The sequence below is a fragment of the Cannabis sativa genome, chromosome 6 (genome assembly GCF_029168945.1).
Source record: "Cannabis sativa cultivar Pink pepper isolate KNU-18-1 chromosome 6, ASM2916894v1, whole genome shotgun sequence".
In the NCBI taxonomy this organism is placed as follows: domain Eukaryota; kingdom Viridiplantae; phylum Streptophyta; class Magnoliopsida; order Rosales; family Cannabaceae; genus Cannabis; species Cannabis sativa.
The window spans coordinates 53,054,404-53,074,699 of NC_083606.1; the positions used below are offsets into that span (position 1 = coordinate 53,054,404).

Consider the following 20,296-nt stretch of genomic DNA (forward strand, 5'->3'; position numbering starts at 1 on the left):
ACCATACAAAGTATCATAATTAACAAATATGCCCCTAAAACTCTTTCTTAACAATTTCGCCCTTACTTAGTGAAAAATTCACAAATAGACATAGTCTAATTTGAGAATTATAATTGATTAATCAAAACCAATTATATGAATCTTACAAGCAATATTATCTCAACTAGTGCGGGGACCATGGGTATATATAACCGAGCTTCCAATAAGTAGATCAAGAATTTATAACCTAAATTCACTGACTTATTAATTCCTCGTTGAATCCACGCATAAAACTTAGAATTGCACTCTCAGTATATAGAATGCTCTATATGTTCCACCATATAGACACATCATTAGTTATCCATTGTTATAATCCTAATTTGATCAATGATCTTCCATATGAATGATCTACAATGTAAAGGGATTAGATTACCGTTACACCCTACAATGTATTTAATCCTTAAAACACTTAACCCCGTATAAATGATATTTCAGCTTATGTGAAATGAGATCTCCACCATTTATTTTCGTTTGGTCAAGCTCGAAGGAGATCATCCTTTACTTACTATTCGCCAGATGGAAGCTATAGATTCCATGTTTATGATAGCGCTCCCACTCAATTGCACTACCGTGTTCCCAAAATGTACATATCACCCTGACCCAAAAGTAGGCTTAACTAACAAATCAAAGAACACGAATAGCCTCTTGAGATTGACCATAATCATAACAGGATTAAGATCATTTGATCCAGGATCAACTAGGCGATATTGACTTGCATAGATATTACGGTAAGTTTAATAAATCTAAGTCAAGTTCAATATCGGTCCCTTCCGATGCATACTCTATGCATCCAACCTGAGCTTTACTTTAACCAATGCTCTGGAAAGAACATAGCATTTCTTCAAATGCAAGTAAACTCTGTTGTAGATTATCATATCAGTAAAATCCTATGTCTGATAAATCTAGGAATCTTTATTCACATAGTCATGTTTACTTTCCAATGTGTTGACAGCACAATAAACAGGATCAAGTATGTGAAAAAGGTTCCAGATGAATTTATACATTACGTACATATAATCATGAAATAAATCATGTGAACCATGCAACATTAAATGTTATTTCTGATCTATATTAATAAGTAAATCTGATTATATTGAAATGAGTTTTATTTAGGGCATAAAACCCAACAATATTAGCATTATATTAAGGTCTCCATTCTGTTAATTTTTTTTAACAAATACCTATTTATTTGATGATGTGACATAGTGGCAAAATAATTTGATGATAGTTAAAAATTTATTGCAATATTAAATACTCTTACCAAACAAAAAAAAATTATTAGAAATTAAATAAAAAAAAACCCTAATTTCTTATGTCATCTTCTTCTCCGCCTGTCTCCTGTAATATAGATGTGTCTCCTGTAATATAGATGTGTTTAGTAGTTAATTATTATTTGGCGAGATGATTAAAATATATGTGCTATATTTATACATAGATTTACTTACAGATACAAATAATTTGATATGTAAGTTATTATTAAGTGGTTTTAAGAGTTATTCTCCAAAATATTAATAAATTTTTTTAAAACTTCAAAATATTAATATTTAATTGAATGTAAATATTTCATTTACATTGATTGATCAATGAAATCTCAACCATTGTTTTCGTGGGCTCGTGAATTCGCCATAACTACTGTTTGGCTACAAAATGGCTTTAACGAACCAGACCAACAAGCTTTTCTTTATTTATTATAGAAAACAAAGAAAGACTAAAAAGTAAAGAGAATTTGCACTCTTAAGAGTTATGAGGATACTTTTGACATTTCAACTCAATGTTATATGTACTTGGTCTCCCTCCTTAAAAAGCAATTTTTGGCAAACTATTGTTTCAAAATGGAAGAAAAAAACCCAGAAAACTTATCGTAAAAGGAGGTATCGATAACGATCATTCTTCGGGTACCCATCTTCTTTCTCAATGTGGAAACCCTTTTCTCCTCTATTCACAGTTTTTGCACCCAAATTTCTCAAACAGATGTCCTAAATCTAGCGTGTTTTTGTCTTTTTTCTTTATCTTAATAAATCTATGTTTTTTTTTTTGGAAGAACAAAGTTGAATATAAATCTATAAGTGTTTGTTCTATTCTTACTGACTTTAAAAACTTACGATAAAATTCTTCTTATATTTGGTTTTTATTCAATAAAGGGCATTTTATTTTATTTTGTTTCTTTTTTGTTATTTCAAAAATAAATAAATAAATGGAAAAAAAAAAGGGTTTATTTTTCCATCCAAGCTATTGTCAATTACAATTTTAACCTTCACTCTTATATTACATCAGCAAATAAGCGGGTGTCAAAACCTAACAAAAGGGGGACATTAATATAGTGTTAATATATAAAGAAGATTTTTTAACAACCCGTATATTTTAAGGGCCACAAGTCGGTAGTGACATAAGTTCAGGGAATAAATTTGCTAATTATTCTTAAGGTATTAATATCCTCACTTGGCAGAGGAAAAACCGGTAAACAAACTAAAAGACGACATAGAGAAATGCCCATATCAATAAAAGACATACAAAAAAGGAAAAACTCTCTTCTAGATCTACTACATCAGTGTATTCCACTCTCGACACAAATCTAGGAAAGAGAGGTCCTCGAAATGTTTTGTTCTATAAACCCAAGTCGCAGTTCACAATCTGATTTTATCCCAAAGTATCTCAGCTGGGCTGATCAACAAATGAAAATGTTTAGCCTACAAGTTGTTATGAAATTGATTAATAAAACTAAATACCTTACGTACAGGTCCAAAACCTCCCTCCCCCAACATATTAGTTACATTTAGATTAGCATCAGCCTTTAGATCCAAAACTGAATGGCTTCAATATCCATTCCCCAAAAATCTAAAAAGCAACTGGGGCAGATTCCTTATGCAAAAAGATCACAGTTAGAGTTTTAAGATCAGAGTTGAAATATAGAAAAGAGGAACCAAAGGCTCAAAATCTAAGTAAGCAAATCCATCACTTATTGTCTGAGAGAACATTTGAAAGAAAAGACAGCCAAAAATCTAAACTAAAATCTCTTATTCAAGACAAATGGATTGAAAGAAAACGATAATGATAAGAAAATACCAACAATCACTAGAGATTGTGTAATGGAACAACACACACAAAAAAAAAAAAAAAAAAAAAAAAAAAAAAAAAACCACCACTTAACTCTTACTTGAGGGTTTTCCATTGCGTCACGAACCATATCCTCATGATTCACTTCCAGAGGATCATATCCCAACTTCGCTTTTCTTACAGCCTGAAACAATACCAATAATTATAAACTTTCTAGTAGTGAGGACATTAATAGTGGCTCGATTTTAAAATAGAAAGAAATGAACAATGTCAATCTTTTTTCTTTTCAGGAAACAACAAATTCACTAAGTAAAAGCTATTGAACGATACAGTTTTATTCCCAGTTCATTAATTGTATGAGCATATTACATGAAACACACTCCACACAAAACAAACACAACTGACAAGCAAAAGAGGAGAAGCACCGCAAGAGAACAAAACATATGGAAGATACTGTTTGATATCTAATTAAAACAAAAAGACCAAGATATCCCAATTGATAGCTATATATAAATATAAAGAAAATAAATTATGAGAATAAGATGATATAAAACAACACGACGTACTTGCAATTATTGGCCATAAGTCCCAAAACCATCGCAGCAAACCAGGACGAGCTCTTTAAATCCATGGAAGGACTTAGCAAGGTGAGTGAAATCATACTTAGCGATAGACATGTGCTTGAGGTAAGCCTTGGCCATGGACGTGACCCAGGGCGAGAAATTTCAGCTCCACGACATCGGCTTAAAAGGGAAGCAGCGACTATCGTCGTCGAAATCAAAGCCTCCAACCGCCATAGATGCCGCACTTCCCATTGCACAACTCTGTCAACAACAATGAAGAATGGGAAGAAGGAGATGCAGCAGTTAATTTAGAGAAAGGGAAAAAGATTAAGAGAAAGTGTATTCCCGATAAAAATGGAGTTGGGCAGAACACGTTCTTCAGTGTAATTATTCAGAAGTCGTATAATTGCCACAGAACCGTGTTTGTGTATTAAATTTTATTTTACCATATAAATAAATAAAAAAAATGATTATTAGTGTATAAGTGAAAAAGGCCCTATAAAAAACTATTAACAAATTTCTTACACAAAAGATAATTTATGTTCTTATTTATCATGCATACCCTCTAACAAGGTGAAATCATGTTGGCTATCATGACACCATGATAAGAAACATAAATCCAACCAAGTCGAGAAAGCAAAACATGATTTCCTTCTTGTTCTATGTTATAAGCACCGTTAATTAAAAGTAATGAAAAGAATCAGATATTTAAAACAAGCAGAGGAAGAAAACATTTTCAAAATGCAGTTGCCTACCACAGCAATTAGCAAAGCAGGTACAGAAATTCTCTCAGACAGGATGTATTGTTGGAGAAAAGGAATTTTTGTCAGAGTTAAAAGCACCAGAGCTACAAAGTCAGATTTAATAGCTCAAAATGTACCTGAGGAACAAAAGTTTGTGTGTTCTGGCCAAAGCATACCCCATAGGAATCAGGTAAAACTTCACCCGGGTAGCAAGCTGGTGTAAGTTGAACAGCAAAATCAAATTGAGAACTTATTTTTCCCCTTTTAAGAACTATATTTGAGATGGAAGGACCAATGTGTCGTACCTCTTCAGCTTTGGTTATCTTTACTGGATTCTACTAGAACAACAGCATATACCTCCTGCTGCTGTCAGTTTAATCATAAAGAGCTGCTTTATCACCACCAAACTTTCATTCTGTTCGAAAAATAGAAGAAAATTTTCAGTTAGTATTACAATGTCTGCATTTGTCCTTATCTAAACAAAATAAAGCAACATTTCTTCAGTAACTCATTATACCGAATTCCCAGTTTCTGTAATCAGTTGTAAACACTTCATTACTTTCATCCTACCTGAATTACTATCAATCCGCTATAAGTTTACAATTTTTGTCATCGTTGGAACTCGTACACATTGTTGTTTAATATATGCAGGAAGGAGTAACAAATAATCAGTTCGCATAAATTAGTGATAAATACCTTGAAGAAGTAGTCACAAGCAATTCACATTATGGGAAAGGAGCTCCACCATTGATTAAACTAGCCAAAGACTCATTCTACTATTAGTCTTCTTACTTTGCAAGTATTTCCTTTGCTAAATTACTAGCTTTCTGCAGCTCCCCTTTTGAACAAAGAGAAGCAATTTTCGAGTAGTAATTGTCGAAATTATGAAACTGATATCTTCCTAAAAGATCATGATCTTTCACTATTTTCTTTCCCTTTGTACTGAATGATCCAATGAGCAAATCATTTCCTTCAGGGACAGTTACTGACTTTGACAGGTCAGAATCATCCCGTTCATAATGTGGTTGTTGTATAGGTGATTCACTGAAATATGTACTACACATCTGAGATGGATAAAGTATGGACGCAACTTCATTAAGCAAAGTAAGTGCTTCTTCTATACTTCCTTGCTCACATAAGTAGATGAGCATAGTTTCTACAGATTCTGTTTCTTCCTCAGTGTCAACTTTGTTTATCAGCTCGATTATAGACTGGGTTTGAAGCATTTCTCTGATGATACTCCTGCTTTCTTCCATCCTTCCTTTGGCACATAGACCTCTTATCAAATACACAAAACCCAAGAAATCAGGTAATACATCTTTCTTCTTGCACTCGAAAAGGTATTCGAGAGCACCTTCCATATCACCATTATGGCAATAACCATGGATTAGTGCACTAACTGTAAATCCATCAGGCTTAAGGCCTTTGGACTCAGAATCATAAAGCAGCTTTAGGGCTTCCTCTATTTGACCAATTTTGCAATAACCATAAATAACTGAGTTATACACACGGATATTAGGTTGAAAGCCCATAAGGACCATCCTCTTGAACAACTGCATGCTATCTTCTAGAAATCCCTCTCTACATAAAGCACCAATTAGAATAGCAAATGTCACTTCAGATGGAAATAAATCAATCCTCTCTAACGAGTCAAATAGGCGAAATGCTTCAACAAGGCAACCTTGGCGACATAGTGCACCAATAACTGAATTGTAAGATACAATATTTAGAGTAATCCCCTTTCTCTTAGCAAAACCAAAAAGATCAAGTGCCTCACTGATATGTCCTTCCCTGCATAGGTTGTTAACAACGTATGTATAATCAAAGATATCCATTGCAGGTAGATTGTTCTGAGCCTCTGTTATAAGTTGATACAAATCTAAAACTCTTCCATCTCTTATAAGTTCCTTGAAAAGAATTCGTGGCAAAGTGATAGTTGCACAATTGTATTTTGTTTTTTCTAAAAATAAAAGGGCAATATCAACATCTTTCAGACATAGATAATGCGCTAAAACTTTGTTAACCCGAGGTTCACTAACACCATATTCTTTCAAAAAGCTATTTAAAAGAGCTAAAATTATCTCCTTATTTCCAACTACAAGTAGCCCTTTTATAAGTAAATAGTAAGATTTGCTTGTTAAAGTTAATCCTTTCCTTTTCATTATTGTGAACACTTCAAGTGCAGCCTCAGGATAACATCTCTTGCACAGGACACTGATCACAGTGTCGCATAAAATATCATACACATCTGAACCCATGTTCTCCATCCTGTAAAGTAAATTTGAAATCTTTTCTGCTCCATTCCTTTCTATGATTTCTTTAATTAACATTGTACATATACCTGCATCCAATGGCAGATTCTTCTCATTGAGTTCAATAAACACCTTAGTGGCCATATCAACTACACCCCGACTGCAGAGTTCACTGATAAGACAATTATAGCAGGCAACTGAAGAAATTGCCGTGCTCCTAAACTCATCAAATATTTCTACTGCCTCATCAATTCTTCCTACTTTACAATATCCCTGAATCAAGGTACAATATGTAACAGAATCAGCAAACAAATCCTTTTCTTGCATTCCCTTGTAAACCATATACGCATCTTCAAATGCTCCCACCATAAACAAAGCCTTGATAAGTACATTGCACATAACAACATCCATACAGACACCTTCTTCTTCAAATCTTTTTTTTGTCTCCAATATCCCACTGAAATTTTCTTCAATCATGTACGCATGTAATAGTGTAGTGTAAGTTATTGAATCTCCCGATATACTCTTGGAAACATTATCTGCCTCAGTTGTCCTTCCAAACTTGCACAATCCATTAATCAAGGTGTTGTAAGTAATAATGCTTGGACTGATCCCTATCTTCTCCATCTCATTAAGTAGATGGAAAACACGATCGAAATCTCCAATCCTGCAAGTACCATTAATCAAAGTTGCATACATGAATTCATCCGCTTTAATCCCCAAATCATCGACAATTTTCAAAACATCAAACGCCTCCTCTAATTTACCTTTGTTACAAAATCCCAACATAATGGCAGTAAACGTAATCAAAGTAGGCTGGAGTCCACCACTCCTCATCTTCTCAAGAAAACCAATTGCCTTCTCCACATCTCCTAATTTCGAAAAAGCATCTATCAGTACAGTGTAACTAACTGTATCTGGAATTATTCCCTTTTGCACCATTTGCCTGTTCTTCTGAAATACCTCCAATAAAACCCCTTCTGAAATAAACCCACAAATCCAACTACTATAAAAAACAGCATCAAATGCCACTCCTTCCTTCTCCATCCTATATACTAAATCACAAACCTCATTAACTTTACCCATTTTACAAAGAGCATCTACTAAAGTGGTATAAGTCACTACATTAGGCTGCAAAGCTCCAGAATTTGTAGCATTCTCAAAAAATCTCACTGCGAATTCCGGCTTCCCTATTCTACAAAAACCAGCCATAACCGAACTACAGACAAAATTGTCAAAAGGGTATTTCACATCTGTCATAAACTCCAAGACCTCAATCGCCTTGCTCATATCACCACGGGAGCTAAATCGGTAAATCAATGAACAAAATGTGAAAGAAGAAGGCAAAATACCTCTGTTTTTCAAGCAATCCCGTAACACCAACAATGCTCTTTCTGGGTCCTCGTGATCAATGCATAGGCCACGGATGAGAGAGTCCCACAGGGTATTTGTCGAAGAATTGAAACTTTCTAACATTTGGGTCCTCAGGAACTGCTCTGCTTCTTCAAACCTCCGCAATTTTAGAAGAGCGCGTGTAAAAATGGAATTTGTATGGGAGTTTCCCTTAATTTGGTTGGAGCTCAATTGAGAGAAAAAGTGGATGATTAAATTGAGTTTACGAGATTGGGATAGGAAGATGAGAAATTGATTAATGGATTCGACGGTGGGAGTGAACCCTCTTTTGAGTAAAGTCTGAAGAGGTTGGAGTTTTGAGGAAGGAATACAAGAAGAGGAAAAAGAAGAATGGTGAAGTTTGTAGCGAAGAAAGGTTAACATTTGGTCCAAGATTAAGTGTGTCAGAAGAAGAGAAGAGTAAAGAAGGACGATGAAGTTAGCCGAGGGAGACTGCCCGGGACAAACCGGCGATGTAAGCTAAATGACCCTCTCTCAACTTTTTCTTTTAGGGAAATTTACTATTTTACAGAATGTAGCAACTTTTGACCACAGTTTATGGTTTCGGGTTGGTGCAAAGGATCACAACCCGTATTTGGTGGAGGCCAAAGCAGTCTATCACAGGGGTACAATGGCACCAAATATAGCTGAAGCTTTAGATATTAAAGAGGCGTTAAGTTGGATCAAGGATCATGAATATCATAATGTTCAACTCGAGTTCGATTGTCTCTCAATTGTCTAAGCTATTCGAAGTAACATCACCATGGTTTCACCTCTTGAGGGAGTGGTGATGGACTGTCGATAGCTTCTATCTATTTTAAACAATGTTTCTTTGTTTTTCATTAAACGATCTGCTAATATGACTGCGCACAGCTTTGCTAGAGCATCATATTCTTTTCTAGATCGAGTTTTTAGTGGGAGAGATGTTCCTACTGAATTACAGTCTTGTCATTTGACTGATTTAGCAAATTAATAAAATTCCATTTTGCATTCAAAAGAAAAGTGTATCAGAAGAGAAGAGTGAAGAAGGACGATGAAGTTAGCAGAGGGAGACTGCCCGGGACAAACCGAGAATTTAAGCTAAATGACCCTCTCTCAACTTTTTTTTAGGGATATTTACTATTTTACAATTAAATTGCACAAATAACGTTAGTCATTACTAATACCGCAATTTACTTTTTAATTTGATCTTTCTTTTTTGTTGTTGGTTTAACTTTATTGTAAAATAGAGCGTCTGCCGTTAGAATGCTCTAAGGCGGTTATTTTGTACCACTTTTTGGTTTTTTTCTTCTTTTCTTCCTGATCATTCATGTTACTTCCCTTAACCGCCCCACGCACTTGCATCTTCTCTTTTCTTATCAATCACTGAATTCCCCCCATTTGAATTATGAATCCATCAACTAATAAGATGAAAAGAACGATGATCCTCACTGATGAGGACGACTCAACACTGATTTTGGATGATGATCAAGACAACTTAACTACTAGTATTGATAATGTTCTGGTTGCACAAATTCTTACAACAAAAATAGTTTTTCTTTCTACTTTGCAAAAATAGATGAAGGTTCATTGGAATGGCAGATTTCACACTAAAATCACTGAAAAACCTCCTGATCTCTTTGTTCTAACCTTTGGATGCGAAGGAGACAAACAGAGGGTTCTTCTTAAGGAGCTTTTTCATTTTCAAAATCATCGCATTGTGTTGTACACACCAAGTGCTTTACAAAATGTCTCGCCAGATGATCTCATCTACTCTCCGTTTTGGGTCCAATGCTATAGACTTCCTTTTCTTAGTAAGTCTAAATCGTTGGTAAAAGCATTGGGAAACATCATTGGAGAATTTCTAGAAGTCCATGATGATTCGGTGGAAGAAGTTTGGAGTCCATTCTTAAGATTTCGCGTCAAAATGGATATCACTAAGCCTCTGCTCAAGGGTCGAAACATTAGACTCCAACAAGTTCGTGATAAATTTTGGGTGGAATTTCGTTATGAAAGACTCCCCGAATGGTGCATGGAATGTGGTAGGCTTGGTCATCTATACCAGAAATGCATAGTATCGATGGAAAAAATCGATAATGGAATAGAGCCTGATCTACTTTATGGACCTTAATTGAAAGGGGTTGCTCTACCAAATAATAGTTATGACAGGTACAGAACTAATTTTTCGAAAGGAAATGCTTGGCCTCTACTTACGCGTTTGGCTCAAAAATCCTTTACTGCTGCAATTCCAAACCTCTCCAACAGACAAGCTTCTCACCCTTGGCCACTATTACCAGGATAATCATCTGATCAACAACAAAATACCAATTCTGAAACACATCACTCCAGTTTAGTACCAGTCACGAATAACCCCTTACCCACGGTTAGGATTGCTGCTACTTCACTTGACTTTGTTTGGTCCACAAGGAATGTTCAGAATAATGCCACTATTAAAGTCAACTACCAAAAATTTTATGTTCGCACCAACATTGCTAAATAATCCTACCAACCATTCAATTGGAATGTTGTCCACTAATATGGCCTCACCAATCTCAGCATCACACTGTCCCACACCAGCAATGGAAATTCCAGATGTTGATGACTTGACTGAACTTTATATGCCAGATATTGGTATAAAAAACAATACCATTGCAACCTACCCGCCCATGCCTCCCTGTTAATGCTCCTCCAAGTGGGACTGGCTCCCAACACGCAACATTGAGGCAAATCACAATTAATAATGTTAACACAACATTGCAGCAAACAATTGATACAGAAAATTGTCCTCCAAATCAACAGCCAAAGAGACTTCCTCAGAACACCTCGATCAGGAAAATACTCAAAAGATGTAGGGGTCCACAACACTCAGAATCCTATCCAACTTTGTCTACTGGACAGGAAACAAACTAGAACACTTCCAATTCTGAAATGGATCAATCTGGTTTTTTTTTTGACAAATCTGTGGTGGCTAAGACTCAGCCCCGCAATCAATCATGAAAATCGTCAGTTGGAATGCGCGGGGTCTGGGGAATCCGAGCGCATTCCATCATCTTCGTGCTTGTCAAGAAGCGATCTCCTCATGTATTATTTATTATACTAAACAATGTCCTATTGTAATTTCTCATTTTAGACAAGCTTTAAATTTTAATAATGGACTTGAAGTCGCTAGAGTAGGTTTAGGTGATGGTTTACTTTTATTATGGAAAGATGATGTGACTATAACTCTGTTGAATTTTAATTTTAATTTGTTTGACTGCTATCTTGCTTTTGGCAATGGTCCTACTTTCCACTAAACTGCTTTCTATGGCTCTTCGAAACGAGGCAATCGTTGTCACTCTTGGTTGACTTTAAAGAGGCTGCGAGATGTTGCCCCTCTTTTACCTTGGCTTGTGATTGGTGATTTTAATGAGATACTTTCCAACAATAATAAGCAAGGTGGTGCATTACGATGTGAATCTCAAATGGATGACTTTCGTAACACATTATATTTTTGCTCTTTGACAGAGTTGCCTTACATTGGAGATCCTTTCACTTGGGTTAAGAACAGACATAAGGCAGACACAATTAAGGAGAGATTAGATTGGTGTTTTGTCAATGATAATTGGCTAACAAGTTTCGAGCAAATTACAACTTCCCATTTGGATTTCTACAGGTCTGACCATCGTGCTATATCAGTTATGGTTCAACAAATAAACCAACAACCTGATCATGTACTAAGGAAAACACAATTCAGATTTGAAAAGATGTGCCTTAATGATGATGAAGCTGCTGCTATCATTCAACAGAATTGGAGCGCACAATGTGCAACAACAAGTATTGATCTTTTTCTTGATAACATGCAAGATTGTACAACTTCCTTACAACATTGGCATGCTCACAAGTTTGGGAACATGAAGCAACAGATTTCCAAAGTTCCTGAAGATATTGCTGCACTCAATAATTCTGCCACCAGGACACAACAAACAATGACAGGTTTAAGAAAATCAAAGTCAATTTTGGATGATTTACTTGCACAAGAAGAGATCTATTGGCAACAAAGATCAAGGATAGATTGGATGCAAAGTGGAGATTAAAATACAAAGTTCTTTCATGCTCATGCTACTTCAAGGAAGCAAAATAACACCATTAAATCACTCACAAATTCAGCATGTATTACTCACAATTCTAAGGAGGAAATGACAACTATTATCACTTCCTATTTTCAAGAACTCTTTACTACTTCCACAATTGACACAAGCTCTCTCAACCACACCATTGACACCATTCCAACAACAGTTACTGCTCCCACGAAGTTGCAACTTACACAGCCATTTACACCATATGAGATATATTAAGCTTTGAAAATAATGAGTTCGAATAAAAGTCCTGGTAGTGATGGAATGTCAGCCATGTTTTATCAACAATATTGAGAGATAATTGGGCCTTTTGTTACGGATGTGATTTTGGGAGTTCTTAACAATGGACAAGATATGGATTTAATTAATAAATACATCATCACTTTAATTCCTAAAATCAATAATCATGCTGGTATGAGTGACTATAGGCCAATAAGTCTTTACAATGTTATCTACAAACTCATCTCGAAAGTGTTGGTACTCAGGTTCAAAGATGTTCTTCCTTCTATTATTTTTGAAACTCAAAGTGCATTCCTTTCCGACCGTCTCATCACAGATAATATCTTGATTGCTTTTGAGTTAGTCCATCATCTCAAACATAAAACTCAGTGAAGGAAAGGTTATTCAGCTCTCAAGTTAGATGTGAGCAAGGCATTTGATCGTGTCGAATGGAGCTATATTAAAGCGGTGATGGCTAAGAGGGGTGTCGATGCTTGTTGGATTTCTCTCATCATGAAATGCCTCTCTTCAACGAGTTTTTCATTCTCTTCAAACGATGAAATGGTTGGGAATGTTATTCCAAGTAGAGGTCTTCGACAGGGGGATCCTTTATCTCCCTATTTATTTCTGATGTGTTCTAAAGGTTTATCCCGCTTGTTGAATCATGAAGAATCTTCAGGTAATCTTCAAGGATTTTGTCTCACACGGCAAGCCCCACCAATTACACACTTGTTGTTAGCGGATGATAGCCTCTTGTTCTGCCATGCTTCCAACTCGTCTGCCATAGCTATTCAGCGTGTTCTACATATCTATAACCGTGTATTTGGTCAGCTACTTAACACTCAAAAGTCGGTTATGTCTTTCTCACCAAACACACCAATCGCAACTCAACAATTTTTTCAAGGAACATTGAACATGCCTATTAGCGATTGTCATGAAAGATATCTTGGGCTACCAACTTATTCTGGAAGAGATAAAAAAGAAATGTTCAGTTCCATAAAAGAACGAATATGGAAATTGCTTAATGCTTGGAAGGAAAAACTGTTTTCAATTGGAGGGAAGGAGGTTCTTTTGAAGGTGGTGATTCAATCTATACCCACATATGCTATGAGCTGCTTCAGATTACCACAAAAGTTTTGTCACCAAATTGAATCGATGATGGCTAATTTTTGGTGGGGATCAAATAAAAATGGTAACAAAATACATTGGGAAAGTTGGAATTTGTTGTGCAAATAAAAGTTTAAAGGTGGTATGGGGTTTCATTCTTTCATACATTTTAATCATGCATTATTGGCTAAACAAGCATGGCGCATCTTTGAAATGCCAAACTCTCTTCTCATCAGTTTAATTCAATACAGATACTTTTCCAATACATCTTTTTTGGACTCAATCATTGGCCATTCCCCTTCTCTTACTTGGCAAGGAATCTATTGGGGTTGTGAATTGTTGCTCAAAGGCCTTCGATATAAAGTTGGGAATGGAATGCATATTAATGCTGGGACATCACCATGGATACCTGGCCATGTTCAACACAAACCAGTCTCTTATTCAGGATCCTCAAACCTGCCAGTTTCATACTACATAACAGAGACAAGAGAATGGAACTCGACATTGTTGGAAGCTCACTTCAAGGAGATTGATATAGACAGAATCCTTTCAATTCCTCTAAACTTTTTTGCAGGTGTTGATAGGCTTATATGGCACCATACAACTGCTGGTGTATACAAGGTTAAAAGTGGTTTCCACCTTGCTACTGATCTTGAAAATGCTGATAAAGAATCTTCCTTGAGCTCCCATAAAGACTGGTGGAAATTATTATGGAATTTCAAACTACAGCCGACGATTAAGATTTTGCGTGGCGTGTAATTCAAAACTATCTTCCAGTGGCTGCTGCACTTTTTAAGAAAAAAGTACTCACTTCTGCAGTGTGCTCTTTATGTTCACAAGCTTGGGAATCGATTGGCCATGCTTTGTTCCAATGCAGTCATGCCAAAACTGTTTAGAGACACTTCAATTTCCCAATTGATTTCAACAAAGCACGCCGTATGGTTAGTGGAGATTCTATTTTTTATCTTGCAACACTACTAAGCCAACATGAATTAGAATTGTTATTTGTCATCATGTGGGTAATTTGGACTGACCGGAACAAACTAAATCATGGTGAATCAAGGCGTGATGGTTTTTCTCTAGCTAATTATGCTACAAAATACATGGAGAATTATCAAAAAGCAAAAAACCATTCCATTGCTGTTAGTGAACCGACTGTACCAACATCCACTACAACTATACCAACTGAAGGAATTCATTGGAAACCACCTGATATGCATGTTGGGTTTTGTGCCCTAAATAAAACCCATTTCAATATAATCAAGTTTACTAATTAATAAAGATCAGAAATCATTTTATGTTGCATGGTTCACATGATTTATTTCATGATTATAAATTCTATTAAGTCCAGAACATATGTATTTGTTTATGATTATAGTGTTGTCAGCACAGTGGAATATAATCATGTTTATATGTTCAAAAGTTTAATTCCCTGATTTGTCAGTTCACTGGATTTAGACTGGCATGATAATCAGCGATAGGTATGCTTACACCTTGGATAAGTGTTATGTCCTTTCTAGGGCATTGGCAAAGTTTACCAGTATTGGATGTATGGAGTTGTTGCCCTTAATTTTGCCTAAAATACGTGGACCAATACGACTACGACACGTGGATTTGAAAAATATGACTCCGAGATAAATCAACTAAGTCTTTTTGGATCAAGAGTATCAGCAAGAAAATACCTCTCGGAGAAGATATGAGAGCTCCACATACTCCCGGAGGTCAGAGCCATGATAAGGCACCTCCGGGAGGTACCAGACTCCATTTGAACAGTCACCTCACATTTAATGCCACATGGGAGAAGACGTATTGAAACTGCCATAAGCAATAAGTCTGACGACGTTACCCCTCTGTGCAGCTATTACGCTATGATTAATAAGCCTAGCGACGACTACTTTAAGAGGGAGCACATCAATCAAGAAGGGATAAAGGATTACATCCACCTAACCCCTAAGATACCTATGGTATAGGTCATGTATTTCCCATTTTGTATCTGCTGGGAATATGTGCCCCTACTGAAATTACATAGAAAGACAAGTAGTTCGGTTCTAGGGATCACCCCAGAAAAATACTATAAATACCCCCCAAACACACTAAGACGGGGGTCGAGAATTCTGGGTTTATGAGAATTAAAGAGGCAAAAACTACCAAGAACATTCTCTGTAATAAATACTCTCATAAATAAAAAAGACTCGTGGACTAAGGCTCATTAATGCCCCAACCATGTAAAAATCTCATGCATTAAACTTCCTACATCTTTCTTATATATATTACTAAGTCGGTTGCCGAAAAACTCGGTCAACATTTTGGTGCTTTCATTGAGAGCTGAAGGAAGCATCTGCAAATAGACAACAGTCTTATAAGCTAAAGCAACAATGGTGGAGACTCGCAACACACGTCAGCCCCGTCCTCCTCAAGATGGCCAAAACCCTGAAGATGAGGAAGTGGCCTCAAGAGTCAACGTGGGCTCTGAGGTACGAGGAGAGACCAACGACGACGAGTACGAAGGAAACTTCGACGAGTACGATGCCTACGACGAAGGTAGTTACACAGAACTATACTCTTAAGACAAAAGGCTGCTGAACATGAAGCTGAAATCACGGCCCAAAAAGAGCAAAACAAAAGGATGCAAGAGGTGATGGTCGCCATGCAGAAAGCCATGGAGGCAGCAGGGATCCACATACACCTTAAAGCTATCCCTGCAGGACTTGAAGAAACAGCGGAAGAGTCCTCACCAAGCACCCAAAAGCATAAGTCGAGGGAGCCTAGCCCCATACGGTGTCCCTCTGAAGGGAACCAGCAGAAAAATCCTACTTCCACCCCGGGGAAAAAGAAAAAGGTGCAGGATCCGCAAAAGGTCCGCTCAGATTTCCCGAAAGGGAAAGGTCCGCAGAGAAGCAAACTCCAAAAAGGGAGTCTTGGCCCTCAGGATCGACAGGACCAAAAAAACGTTTCCGTGCACCAAGAACCCAGAGAGAAAGGAAGAAGGAACCAGAAATACCCTCCCGTCGATCTAAGACATCAGATCAACGGAAAACATGGTGACCTACGGGATCACCTGGACCAAAAGAAACATACACCGACGGTCTTCACGAGAACACTGAGCGAGGGAATTATGGCTGAGCTTGCCATACTACGCAAAGATATTGCTCGAGTCTCCCGGAGACAAAAAAGGGATGACTCAGACTCTGATTGTGAGGACCGAGAACCGTGAGCCAGACACATTTTGGAGGCGAAACTTCCCAAAAACTTTAAGATGCCCGAAATGGCAGTTTATACCGGGGACTCGAACCCCAACAATCACTTATCTCGGTTCAACCGAGTAATGACGGTCATGAGAGTCAGCAATGACGCCAAATGTTTATGCTTCCCACTAACATTAAGTGGATCCGCAGAGGAATGGTTCAAGAAGTTGGATCCAGGATCAGTGGACTGCTGGAACAAGTTACAAGTTAGTTTCTGGAGACAGTTTGTCGCCACGAGAAAGATTAATCTCGAAGTCAGTGCCCTGACTAACATCAAGCAACTACCCACAGAGACATTGAAAATTTTCATAAAGAGGTTTAAGGAAGAAGCCTCGAAGACTAAGAAAGTTGATGACGGACAACTGCTTGCACTTCTTCAAGCAGGGATCCGTACAGGGACTCCATTCTAGAACGAATTACAGCAAGAAGGAGCTTCGAACCTCCAAGATTTCCAGAAGAGAGTCCAAAAGTACATCAACTTAGAAGAGGCCCAAATAGTGGCTTATGAGAAAAACTATCCGACCGGAGTAGCGGGATATGTGCCCGGGGTCCAACTCCCGTGAACCCTACCTTCAGCTACTCCACCAATGAGCGGTATACAATTCTCCACTACCCCAGGATATAATCAGAGACAGCATTGGCTCCCGCATCTTCTCACTATGGGAATCCTTTAGGGATGAGCGAACAGGTCCCGTCTCACTCCGCTCCTGCTGCAAGCCTAGCCGGACCTTCTAAAGGCTCCCGGAGCAAGAGGTCCTCGAAAGGTAGCAACCGGACGGAGGACAAGCGACAGAAAAGGGGGTATACTCCCCAATACACCCAGTACACAGAGCTAACGGACTCCCAAGAACGTGTGTATTTCGCCACCAGGAAAAATACGCACTACCGGAGACCGCCTCCTCTGTATAGAGATAGCTCTCGAAGGGATCCCAACAAAAGATGCGAGTACCACAATGACATCGGACATATCACCAATGAATGCAAAAACCTTAAGGATGAGATCGAGAACTTGATTTGATTGGGTCATCTCTATGAGTGGATCAAGAACCGGCTGCCCCATCTCAACCCGGTTCCGGTAGGAGGACCTTTGCCCTAAGGAACGCCAGGGGGTGCGCTTGGAGCGTTAGCACCAGTCGCTCCCTCGGGAGACCCCCACCAGACTCCTGGCCTGCCATCGAGACCCAATGGAAGAGTGTCTATGATCTCTGGAGGGCCCCATATCAGAGGGACCACTCGAAAGGAATTAAAGCACTATGCCGGGGCCGTTAAACACAGGGAGGTTTGGGAAGTCACTCAGCTCCCAGCTCAGAGGCCCCGACTCATTGATCAACCAATTACATTCACGGAAGAAGACGCAAAGACGGTGCGTTTTCCTCACCATGACCCCCTGGTCATAGAGACTCCCATCGCCAACAAAATTGTGGCTAGAATACTGGTCGACAATGGGAGTTCTGTGAATTTATTATTTAAAGAAGCCTTCACGGCGATAGGCCTCACGGACCGGGATCTTTTTTCGAGTGGCTCCCAACTCACGAGATTCAATGGAACAACACTTATCCCAATGGGAAAAGTGAGGCTGTCAGTCACCTTGTGTCCGAACACACTCCAAAGCACTTTTAAATACTGCACGTTTGTGGTGGTAGACTGCCCAACTGCTTACAACGCAATCCTCGGCCGACCGACCCTAGTGGACTTTGGCGCAGTTATGTCATTCCGGCACTAGTGTCTGAAATTCCCTACTCAGGAAGCTGGAGTAGGGACCGTGAGGGGTAACCAAGGAGAAGTCAGCCAATGTTATAATGTTGCCGCGCACTTACCAATATTAATGGTCCGCGAAGTTATCGAGCCAAGAACGGTGGAAGAAGATGAGTTGGATCCCCGTGTGGAATCCGAAAATATTGTAGAACCCATGGAGGATGTCGAGGAAGTGCCAGTATGCGACCTTGACCCTGCCAAGGTTCTCCGGCTGGGAAAAAGACTAGAGTTGGAGGAAAAAGAAAAAAATAATTAAAGCACTAAGGGCAACCACGGATGTTTTTGCGTGGTGCCAAGGAGACATGACCAGCATAAGTCCCCATGTCATAACCCATGTCCTCAACGTTTACCCGGATATGCCACCAGTTCAGCCGAAGCGGCGTCCCCTCGACCCTGTAAAGGCAGAGGCCTTGGAGAAAGAGGTGGACAAACTACTAGCTAGTGGCATGATCCGGGATGTGTATTATCGAGAATGGTTGGCCAATCCGGTGCTGGTGCCTAAACCAAATGGGACACGGCGGGTATGTATAGATTTTACCGAACTAAATAAGGCCTGCCCAAAAGACTGCTTCCCCCTACCACGGATCGACCAAATGGTGGACGCCACCTCTGGATTCAAGTTATTGTCCTTCATGGACACCTATGCCGGGTACAACCATATCAAGATGCACATTGCAGATCAAGAATGCACTAGCTTCAGGATCAATAAGGGGGTATATTGCTACCTGGTCATGCCTTTCGGACTAAAAAACGCTGGTGCAACATATCAACGGATGGTTAACCAGATGTTCAAAGGCCTTTTGGGACGAAACATGGAGGTGTATGTGGACGACATGTTGGTCAAATCGAAGGCATGTGCAAGCCATGCAAATGACCTCGAGGAATGCTTTGAAGTGGTTCAAAGATACGGAATGAAACTTAACCCAAAGAAGTGCACTTTTGGGGTCAAGTCATGGAAGTTTTTGGGATTTATTGTCAGCCAACGAGAGATAGAGGCAAACCCAGAAAAAATCCAAGCTCTCCTGAATATGCCTTCTCCCAAGAAGCACAAAGACGTACAAAGCTTAACTGGAAAGGTCGCCGCCTTGAGCTGGTTTATCTCCCAATCCACAGATAAGTGCATTCCCTTCTTCAACATCCTGAAGAAATGCCAAAAATTCGAGTGGACCGACGAATGCGAGGAGGCATTCAAAAAACTAAAAGAACACATGGCTAAACCTCCAATCCTATCAAAACCTGTCCTCGAAGAAGACTTGTTACAATACTTGGCTATCTCTGAGAATGTGGTTAGCGCGGCCTTAGTCCGGGAAGAGGAAAAAACTCAGCACCCCGTGTACTATGTCAGCAAATGCATGATAGGGGCGGAGACACGATATCTGGCGATCGAAAAACTAGTTTTTTGCCTCCTAATAGCCTCAAACAAGTTAAGACCCTACTTTCAGGCTCACCCAATCAAGGTATTAACCAACCATCCGCTCCGACAAGTCCTACAGAAGCTGGAGGCATCCGGGAGACTTCTCAAATGGGCCATGGAATTAAGCCAGTTTGATCTGCATTACATACCATGCACTTCCATAAAAAGACAAGCGCTAGTAGACTTCATAACGGAGTGCCATGAGGCAGAAGCTAGCGCAAGCGTGCCCACACCACAAACCCCAACATGGAAAGTCTTTGTGGACGGTGCCTTGAACGAAAATGGATCCGAAGCGGGGGTGGCAATGATATCCCCAAATGGACTTCGACTCCAGGCGACCCTACGTTTTGAATTGACAGCTTTTAACAATGAGTCTGAATACGAAGCCTTGATTGCAGGGTGAGGTTAGCAAAAGCCGT

The 20,296-nt window shown here is 38.8% G+C and overlaps 2 protein-coding genes across 3 annotated transcripts; one reads left to right on the forward strand and one right to left on the reverse strand.

Annotated features, from left to right (window-relative positions):
- Positions 1-2,506: 2,506 nt before the first annotated feature.
- LOC115695635 (pentatricopeptide repeat-containing protein At5g57250, mitochondrial) lies at positions 2,507-8,618 on the reverse strand. 2 transcript variants are annotated; one of them, XM_030622688.2, is made up of 6 exons: positions 5,096-8,618; positions 4,705-4,814; positions 4,537-4,613; positions 3,660-3,917; positions 3,194-3,277; positions 2,507-2,898 (listed from the first exon to the last, which is right to left on the reverse strand). In XM_030622688.2, the coding sequence occupies exon 1, from the start codon at positions 8,425-8,427 to the stop codon at positions 5,188-5,190; it is 3,240 nt and encodes a 1,079-aa protein (XP_030478548.1). In that variant the 5' UTR covers positions 8,428-8,618; the 3' UTR covers positions 2,507-2,898; positions 3,194-3,277; positions 3,660-3,917; positions 4,537-4,613; positions 4,705-4,814; positions 5,096-5,187. The 2 variants fall into 2 exon arrangements, with proteins under 2 accessions (XP_030478548.1, XP_030478547.1); XM_030622687.2 differs by having other exon boundaries at positions 2,507-3,277.
- Positions 8,619-10,559: 1,941 nt separating this feature from the next.
- Positions 10,560-12,095, forward strand: LOC115695275 (uncharacterized). The gene is made up of 2 exons (XM_030622352.1): positions 10,560-10,653; positions 11,527-12,095. Exons 1-2 carry the CDS (start codon positions 10,560-10,562, stop codon positions 12,093-12,095), a joined length of 663 nt encoding a protein of 220 aa, XP_030478212.1.
- Positions 12,096-20,296: the final 8,201 nt, after the last annotated feature.

Coding starts and splice junctions, on each gene's coding strand:
- LOC115695635 (XM_030622688.2), bottom strand. CDS start 8,427: ATGTTAACCTTTCTTCGCTACAAACTTCACCATTCTTCTTTTTCCTCT.
- LOC115695275 (XM_030622352.1), top strand. CDS start 10,560: ATGGCCTCACCAATCTCAGCATCACACTGTCCCACACCAGCAATGGAA. Junction 10,654..11,526: donor ACTTTATATGCCAGATATTG/GTATAAAAAACA, acceptor GCTCTTTGACAG/AGTTGCCTTACATTGGAGAT.